The sequence below is a fragment of the Equus quagga genome, chromosome 5, assembly GCF_021613505.1.
Source record: "Equus quagga isolate Etosha38 chromosome 5, UCLA_HA_Equagga_1.0, whole genome shotgun sequence".
NCBI classification, from domain to species: Eukaryota; Metazoa; Chordata; class Mammalia; order Perissodactyla; family Equidae; genus Equus; species Equus quagga.
Window position 1 is genome coordinate 79798696 of NC_060271.1, and position 9924 is coordinate 79808619.

The 9924-nt window shown below is 42.4% G+C and overlaps 1 protein-coding gene across 1 annotated transcript in view; it reads left to right on the forward strand.

Moving 5' to 3' along the window:
- Positions 1 to 9550, forward strand: part of PAIP2B (poly(A) binding protein interacting protein 2B) — a 31678-nt gene extending 22128 nt beyond the window's left edge. Inside the window, exons 2-4 of the mRNA XM_046661559.1 lie at positions 369 to 517; positions 2774 to 2950; positions 3902 to 9550. Of these exons, the coding sequence (XP_046517515.1) occupies positions 377 to 517; positions 2774 to 2950; positions 3902 to 3958 (375 nt within the window). The 5' untranslated portion in view covers positions 369 to 376 and the 3' untranslated portion in view covers positions 3959 to 9550. The remainder of the gene's footprint in view (positions 1 to 368; positions 518 to 2773; positions 2951 to 3901) is intronic.
- The last annotated feature ends 374 nt before the right edge of the window (positions 9551 to 9924 follow it).

Below are 9924 nucleotides of genomic sequence, written 5' to 3' on the forward strand. Positions count from 1 at the left end.
CTTAGAGTGTTTATTAAGAATGCACTTTCTCTACCCATTTAACTGTTAAGGAAGGCTTGTGAGCTCCATTAGGTTCTAGAACCTACAGAAATTTGGCTTGAAAAGATTCCCCGCCCCCCACTTGCCTAGAAAGGCTAACTGAGCCTAGACATTTTTTTCTTTTAACTTTTAAAGAATTATACATCTGTATAGTTGATAACTGCAGGATATGGTTAGCTATATAACAGTTACAGACTAGTAGTTGCTGTTCATCTATAGTTAATAACTTTAACTTAAAACTTCAGAAGCTTCTGGAAGAATATAGATGTTATAAGTTTTCACTTCCTTGATCCTTGTATCATTTTTTCCTTTCTCTTGCTCCTGTTTAGGTTCTGTCATGATGAATGGATCCAGTGTGGCGAATACATCACCCAGTGTAAAATCCAAAGAGGACCAGGGGTTGGATGGGCATGATGAGAAGGAAAACCCATTTGCAGAGTACATGTGGATGGAGAATGAAGAGGATTTCAACAGACAGGTAAAGAAAGAAGTGGAAGCCTACTGATGTGTGTAACTCAACAGCTCTCCTATTTTACTGTCAGTCTGTTACAAAAGACATGGGTTCTTTGGCTTTAGAATAACTTAAAAATACACGGACGCCTGGTCTCGGCCGACCAAGAAGCATCTTCAGCTGGTAAGAGACCAGAGGGACAGTACTTGGGAGGAAGATACTGGTATTTTTCTACCACATTGATTAAAAGAGGATCTAATACCATGTGATCTGGTGTAGACTTCTGGGAAACAGCAGCTGTAAGCAGACAGGCCAGCCTGGCATGCCCCAAATGGGAACTCAGGGACTGGCAGAATGTGAGTCTGAGATAGAGAAGTGTGTTAGGTGTGGGAAGGTTAGACTACTTCCCCAAAGATTCAGCAGTAATTCATTGTCTTATATCGCTGCGATGTTAACAGCCCCAAGGTAAGCGTTCCAGGTAGACAGGTGATTCTGTGACCACAGGATCCCTTCCATAGTGTTGCTCTGCCACCCCCAGGGCATTTATCAGCTGAGTAGCTGAAGGATAACTGGAAGTCTAGCCACTGGCAAAGGGAGAGAACTGAAAGCCAAAGCAAGGGATCTCCTTTTAACCAAATGATGCCAAAATACTCACATCACTTATGGGGATGTTATGTGATGAATAGTTATACAGCCATATCCAGCATGGGAGGTGCGAAATGTGGGGTGTTTTTTTGTTTTTGTCTTTTTTTGAGGAAGATTAGCCCTGAGCAAACATCTGCTACCAATCCTCCTCTTTTTGCTGAGGAAGACTAGTTCTGAGCTAACATCAGAGCCCATCTTCCTCTATTTTGTATGTGGGATGCCTGCCACAGCATGGCTTGGTAAGTGGTGTGTAGGTGCATACCGGGATCCAAACAGGTGAACCTTGGGCTGCCAAAGCATAATGTGTGAACTTAACTGCTGTGCCTCCAGGCTGGCCCCCAAATTGTGGTTTTTAACTGAACAGCCTGGTGTTCTGGGAAGAAGGGAACAAGTTTAATGGGGGCAGCCAGCAGTTTCCACCCCAAGTGGGCACACTGTGTCATGATTTATGTGAATAGGACATAGACCCTGCTTCCTGTCACACGCCTGTGCCCTGGTCACGTTTTCATGGATTGTGCCTGTGAGTAAGGGTAGATTTCATAAGGGGGAGCACACTGTTATGCTCTTGAGGAGAGTCAGGGCAGATCGTGAGCATTCGTGTTAAATCTTGTGGCTTGGAAATATTTTGTGGTTATTATAAGAGCTTCATGACTATCTAATATATTTGAGATCAGAAACAGTGTGGCTGATTGTAACATTGAAATGCTGTTTTTAAGTCTTGCTACCTGTGACTTTTCCTTTGAGTTTATGAGATTAACTGTATTGGCTAGTTTGGGTGATTATTTCTGCTTGACCTCCCCTCTCATGGTGGCACTAGTGAGCTGCGAATCTGTCACCAGGCAGCCTGCAGGAAAGGGATGGTCAAATGTGAAGCAGGAGGCCTGTTAAAATTACACGCAATCTGTGGAGTGACCCATGCTCTTTACTGGAGTTGACAATGTCAGCAAAGAGGTGTAAAATATCCTAGATATATATTGCTTTAGTTTAGGGTAATCTTTAAGAAATAGGGAATTGTTTAAATATTTCTATTATTTCTGCTTGTTTTGAAAGAATACTGCATTGATGACATCATTTTTTGTTGACATGCCAAAAAGTGTTTTTTATATCTTTCTAAGATTCTGGAAGTATTTTTCTCCCTTAGAGGCCTCATTACCAGAAAAGTGGGCCAGAAGCTGAGAGTTGGTTTTGATTTAATCTCCACTATCTGGGTAGTGGTCTAGTTACATGGTTCCTGTACCTTTTCCATACTTATAAAATGGGAAATTTAAGAAATGTTACTCTTAACAAGATTGAGAAAAGACTTTCATGCTTTAAAATGATTTTCTGTAAGTGCCACATGAATGGAAAATTTCTGTGTTACATGTTAGAGATCTTAAAAGATCTGTAAAGACCTGGAATTTCTGCTATTTTGAATACCTATTTCCTCAGTGTTATTGTTGATGGAATTTGTTAGAAAAAATTAAAAATTATATTTTTCTCTAGTCAGTTATCAGAAGCTTCTTAATTCTTAGTAGATCTCATACAAGGTCATTCTTAATTGCAGAATAGTAAACTTTGAAAGAGAGGGATGGAGAAAAAACTGGAAGGGGTGAGTCCCACTGGGACAGTAAGTCAGAGCTCCTCACCTTTGCTTGCTAGGTGGAGGAGGAGCTGCAGGAGCAAGACTTTTTGGACCGTTGCTTCCAGGAGATGCTGGATGAAGAAGACCAAGACTGGTTTATTCCATCACGAGATCTGCCTCAGGCCATGGGACAGTTGCAACAACAGTTAAATGGACTGTCGGTTGGCGATGGTCACGATTCTGAAGATATTTTGGTAAGAGCCATATGTAGTTCCACATGTGACATAGGGAGAAGAATATAGGATTTGGAGTTACAGACTCTTTTGCTGGCCCTGCAACCTTGGGCAAGTCTCTGGAGCCCTCTGAGCTGCCGTTTCTTCACTCATCACATGGGCATTATAAGAGGGTGCATTGAAGATACATTGCATCTCATAAAGCACTGTGAAAACACTGTTGCAGCATTACCAACTTTCGTTTTCCCCAGTGGGCTCTTCAAAGTAGAGTTGGGATTAAGGATAAAAAATTCAACATGGAAGAGGTTTGGTTTCAAATTGTCTTTTGCTGCTGTCCTTTCTTTTACTATCCCTCAAATCTGTATTTATAGTTTTGAATGATGCTGTTATAAAAATTTCCTGCTCATTTTAGAAGGAAAATACTCTTAAGAGGCCATTTTCCACTTATAATTAGAAGAACGGATAAATGAATTCCCTGCCTTCCATGTTTACTTAATGTCAGAATTCTGTGAGTGAGATAATTCTCACACAGCTGGTGTTCTGAATGATTGTGCCCTGCAGTTTACCAAGATTTTGCGTATTCACAAGAGTAGATAAGCAAAGAGAGTACAGCAAGATGAAAAAATAGCAACTGTAGTAACTGGCTTGATGGACTACTTTGATTCTCATTGATTTAAGGTACTCAGTGAATTGAAAAATTATCTTTGGAGTCAAACTTACAAGCCTCTAATGAAAACGTCATGAAGGGAACAGGAGTCTAAAGCAGGAAGGAGAAGATGAGATTGGTCGGGGCTTAGTATGTCAGGAGCCGTTGCAAGCAGCCCAGCAAAAACAGCCTGAGTTGCAAGAAATTCTCTTTTTTTCTCTCCTTGAGGCTGAGAGGAAGGTACTGGTAATAATGGAAGCAGGGAGAAATTAAGTTTTAAAGTGCAGGTTTCCTTGGGATTTATTATCTCTTGATTCTTATTTCAGAGCAAAAGTAACCTGAACCCGGATGCCAAGGAATTTATTCCAGGAGTGAAGTACTGAGCTGACAGAAAGCTTTGAGGAGGACTTGTGTGTCCCCACATCTGGGGACAGCGCTGCACAAACATGCGGAGATGAAGAGGGGGTGGGGCGGGCGGGGTGCACAGCGGGGAGGGGACAGTGGTTTAACTTGACACTGTGACTGGAGTAACTAATGTGCTCAGTCTTTCTCTGCAAGCCTCTGAGTGTTTCCCTTTTGTTCTACTGACTTTCACTTGGAGGAGTTTTCTATTATTATTACTAGATTTTTGAGTTAAGGAAATTGTAATCTTTTTTTTCCCCTCCATCAGGAATGTTCTGCTGTGTGTGTTTAAACAAAATAAGCTGACCAAGAAAATCTGGGTGTTTAAGAATGCCCTTCTCACCCTGCTGTATACTTACCAAGGGCAGTGAACACCTGGAGAACTACTTATCAAGTCTGTTAAGCTGCACGGGAAGAGGGACAAGTGGAAGTAGCAGGCGTTACAAACCAGAGTACACCGCTCAGCTCCCCAGACCCTTGGGGTTTCCTGCCATGACCTGGGATTACCAATGACCTGTGAGCCCATGTCTCCCTGCCCTGAACCGTAACACAGACTTAACATACTGGTTCTCAGTAGCTCTTTTGGTGGTTGGTGAAAGTTATAAATCAGAAGGGGAGGACTGTGGTGGTGATTGTCACTTGAATCATTCAGTTACTGTTGGCCTACTCTTAAGCCTCTGTTTACAGCTACCCTCAAACTCGTCCTTTACAAGGTAAAAGAGCACTAAGGTGGATTTGCCACTTTGCCCCTCGTGGTGTCTGGTCCCTTGTGTCCTTTCCACTCCAACCTTACTCTCTTTTTAAGAAAAGATATTGTTACCAAAGTTATATGAAAGGCAAGCTGTGTTGGCCATCAGCTTCAGGCTGGGGAAGTCATCCTTGAATCCTGTTAGTTATATCTTAAGTTTGTTTTGACAGTTTTTTCCCAGCCCCATGAAGACTTTGTCCTCTTGGTATCTTACTTCCCTTAGAAAGGTTTATACACTTGTACAAGTAAATATATTTTTCAGGACACTAGCAAGAAGCTGCAGTCACTGTGTGGATGCTTCTCCCCACCTTACAGAATTATGCAGAACAACTCAAAATAAGCCCAGGAGAGTGAGTCCTGCTTGAACCAGCTGACTGTGTAACCCGCCAGAATAGTTTCAGCAATTACAAAGTTTTGCCATTCCCACACACCCAGCTTTGCAAGTTTTCTAGGTGGGGCTCTCTGGGTATGTTCCTTTTATCTTTTCTGCCTATAAGTCACATGAGTTTTTGTTGATACTCATGAGGAACTAAAGTGGGCACCAGGAGCTGCCTTTGTGTGATAGTGATGTAGGTGGCAAAGTCAGGTCTAAAAGAGAGCGTGTCTGTCCAGTCCTGGCATTCTCCCAGGACAAGGACTTGCAGAGGCCTGAGGAGGACAGTGGCTTCTGTGTGACTGCTACTGTGTTGTGTGATAGGCCTAACAGGAAAAGATCATGTAACTTGAAATAAAGTCTGTGCAAATTCAGTATGTGGATGTGGGACAGAGGTTGGAAGGAGAGGACTAGGGTCTGGAAAGCTTAAGAATTTCTCCTTTTTCTTATGAGCTCCCTTGTTGACCTTTTAACAGCCACAGGCTAATGTCTGATTTCAAATATGAACCCACATCTTTTCCTCATTTTATAGGATGGCATCGTTTGGAAAATGACCTTCCTTGTTAGGTCACATATCATAGGAGAGTAGCTTAGGGAGCTGGTATTGCCAGATGTGCACGTTAGTTCCCAAAGCCTCTACCTCAAGAGAATGGAACTCTTTAACTCATTTTCAGGAAGGGCTGTGAATAAAGAAACTTTATTCCAGCTTCAGCTTTCAGATGGGGTTGTTTCCTCTAAGGAGAGGGCCTTGGAAGTGCAGAAATAGAGGTCTCGCTCTTCTGGGGCTGCTTTTCCTCCTTCAGTCTCCATTAGCTTGTCCAAGCTCGGAATTCTAAAGGCTGTTAGAAATGCATTGGGATTGCAGAAAAAGCCTTTTCTAGACCGTAGGTGTCTCCATCACCAACAGTACAATGGAGTCTTGTGTGGCTCCTGGTCTGGAGAGTCCTACAGGGGTCCAGATCGAGCTGTTTCTTCATCTGAAGAAGGCTTGCTCTTCTGACACCGGGATAGGCTAAGATGTCAGGTGCAGTCCAAAGGGTTTGACTTTCCATCTGCTGAGGGCTTCCATCTTAGATGTCAGTCTTCAGTATTGTTTCACAGGCATGTTTGGTCAGGACTAAGCTTCCTGCCAGACGAGCAGTGGAACCTAGAGGCTGGACTTTCCAGTCCTATTCAGACACACAGTGTGCTGACTCTGGGATCAGGAATCAGCTAGCAATGTGACCCCGTTTTTAATGCGTAGGCTTGTGCTTCCAGTGGTTCCTCTTGTAGCCCAACTCTTTTCTCCATCTATTTTATGTTATGAGGTGGGAGCCCAGTTGTCACCCAGATCACAGGCTCAGCTTTAGTTGGAGTTTGCCAACTCCTTAGCAGAAAATGCATGTGGATCTTGTTGGACTTTTCACTGGGGAAAGTCTGGGAGCCTCTGTCTCAGACTTTTTCTCCCAGGAGAGGTTCTGGGCGCAAGCCCAGCTGGACACCTTTGCCCTTTAAGGGTGAGGCTGGTATTTGTAAGTGATCATTTGATGTTGAGTTTAAGCCACTACCCTGTTGAAACTTTTTTATTGGCAAGTTGAAATTTGAGAATTTGTGTAGAAGCAGAATATGTATTTTTAATAATTGCCAATTCTGGCTGGTCCCAGTGTTAGTTTATTAATGATTGAGTTCTGATTTTTGTGATTATTGGACTCTAAAACTCCAAGATGAAAACCATTTTCTCTCTTGCACTTCAAGGGGGAAGAAAGAAATAAAGGCAATGCCTTTTCAGTTTCTCCCGGCCTTTAACTGCAGAGAACTGGATGGATTTAGCCCAGGCCTGAGCACCTGCAGCTTTGGGGCCATGGGCCAGTTTCTGACTGCAGCACTTGACTTGTGGGGAACATATAAGGCCAAACCAAAAAAGATCATAAGGAAAAGGCTGGACCTTTGCAGCACCTGTAGTTTCCAAAGTCAGAACAGCTGGGGTCTCTTTAGTTAAGGCTATAATGCCAACTACGGCTTAAAAGATGTTCTTAGTGAAACACCAAGCAGTGTTTCTAAAATCATGTGTTACTATAATGTCAAAGTTCTGTCTTGATTTTGGAGAGGCTGGGAAGTAAGGAGGTCACTTGAACACTCTGGGAATTAATATATGTCAGACAGGAAAGATGTGTGAAGGAGTAGTCAAAGGACACAGGTTGACTGAAATTTCTTGCATTAGGGCTGCTGAAAACCCCATGTCGAAACATCATGGGGAATCTACCCTGCTGTGATTGGAAGAGGCAAGTATTCTAGAAGGACCCCAGCATGACGGGTTACTAATGTTTCTTGGTTTGGTGATGTTACAGTATGGGAACAGGCAGAGACCTGGCAGATTGGACCATGATTTGGAGATGTGCACCTATTGGGTAAGACTGTATATCCCCAGCCACTCTCTGGGATAATGCAGACCTCGTTGGTTTGGGAAGTGGGTGGAGAGAACAGGAGGATTGATCTGGTCTGGTGTGCTTTGGGAGCCTTGCCTCAGCCCACAGTTCCCCGTGTAAATCATGGCCATCCTCATTGCCCACAGGGATCATTAGTTCTCCTGGCTCCACCCTGTAAAGTATGCAGAGTACTTCCTGTGGCCACTGCTCTACTGCCTTGTAAATTTCATCCACAGACTTTGTTAGTTACAACTTTGAGAGAGTCCCCCTCCCACCCCCGCTTTGTTTTTAATCTTCTGTCTTTATTGCTCCCATCTGGAAGCTGCAATTGGTGACAAAGGATAGGGGAGTAGGAGGCAGACCGAACAAGACACTCAAGTCTCCTTCTTGCTACTTGGCCTTCAGCCCTTACCACCCAACCTCCTACTGCTGTCCCCAGTCAGTCTAGTTTTGAGGGGGGGGTCATACCAATAGGACAGCTGAGTACTATACACTGATCTCTAGGGTGTCAGCTAAGAGATTCACCACCCTACCCCTAGGGGACAGAAGAGAAATCTGCTAAGGGACAGATGCACCATCTTTACTCTAAAAGAAAAAGCCCCCTTAGATTTGTCATTAATAGGAGTCTCCTTTGTGAGATTTTTCTGAGATTTCTTTCCCAGTCCTACCTTCTTACTGGCTACCTTTTATTTTAAAATAATGAAGAAACATTCTAGCTATTTGCTGTAAAATAGGACAGTGTTTTCACTCTGTAACTCAACACTAAGTGATAATCCTGCCCCATTGATTGTGAACCTTCAGAAATGTTTAATGCTTGATGGGTGGTTTGGGAGGCAAGGACTTTTTTTTTTTAACCAACTTTATTTAGGCATATTTTACGTATCATAAAATTCACTCATTTCAAATGTACAATTGAGTGATTTTAGTAACTTTCCTGAGTAGTGCAGCCATAACCATACTCAGTTTTAGAACATTTTCATCCCCCTGCAATAAGATCCTTCATGCCCATTTACAGGATAATCTCTGTTCCCAGCTCTAAGCAACCACTAATCTTCTGTCCCTATAAATTTGCCTTTTCATATCAATGGAATTGTATAAAGTGTGGTATCTTGATTCTGGCTTTTTTGACGTAACATATTTTTTCAGGTTCATCCATGACATATAAGGTGTGTTGGTAATTTGTTCCTTTTTATTGCCGAATAATATCCCATTGATAGATAATACATTTTGTCAGCAGGGAGTCTTTTAAACTTGGATTTCAACCTCCTGTGGTCTGAAAGGAACCCTCAAAACATAGAACTCACAGGGGAAGCTACTGTGCATGTCAAAGGAACTACTTATCAGAACCAGCTTTGTCATCAGAAGCTCCACATGAGGAGATTGAACTGCTGCAGAAATTTTTATGATAATCTTGCAACTTTTTTATAAGGAACTTTTGTGCTGTCTACATATCAGGACTTTTGAAGCATCTGATAATTTAATAAGTACGAGCATGTGTTTGACCAGAAAGTGAAACCATCAATACTATTTTGGATATTGTTTCCTCCTCGACTGGATAGGGGGATCTCTGAGCTTTCCAAGTACAGTATTGTCTTCGTTACAAAGCTGAACATGTATTAAGGATCATGCTGCTTTTGTCGGACTGATTCGAAGGGAAGGAGGACAGCCAGCAGAGGAGGTCAAGAGGAGAAAGGGAGTAGAGTTTGTGGAACAAGAAGCCCCCAGGGGGGTCTGTGCATGGCCCACCCATCTGTTGGTGTGGACGGTGAAGTGCTGATGGTGTCCTGGGGCAGCCCAGGTCTTGACTTTGTACCTTTATCCATTTTGCAAGTGTTTAGAAGCTGGTTTTGTTCCTTACGTTTTTTTCCCTAAATAAACATTACATGGTAGTTATTTAATACTTCTTTGGGGGAGGGGCAGGGCTTTAAAATTGAAGAAAATTTTCATAAAAATATCAAAAATGGAAAAAAGTTACTTTTTTAAAAATTTGCTATACAAACCAAATGGCAGCTGTTGAAAAATCTTAATAAAATGAGAATAAAATGCATTTGATGGCAGTGGTACCCTTTTTCCTGAGAGTGAGTCATTATATACCATACTACAGGGGGTGAATGTGTGTATATACAGGGTGGTATGTGTATGTTTGTGAGAGGTTTTCGTCTCAAGATGGATTATAGTTTTAGTTGCATAATTTTCCATTCTAAATAGTGTTACAAAATAGTATAAAAGCATTGGCTTGGAAGTCACAGAGCTGGGTGAATCGCGCCTCCACCACTTTGTGCCAGTGGCCTGAAGGTCGCTTTATTTGTAAAGGTGCGACAACTCCCTCCTGGGGCTCTTGTGAAAATTAGACCAAATTTAATTTCAAAATACTGCCTGGCACATAATAGGCATTTAATACATGGTGGCAATAATGTGTAC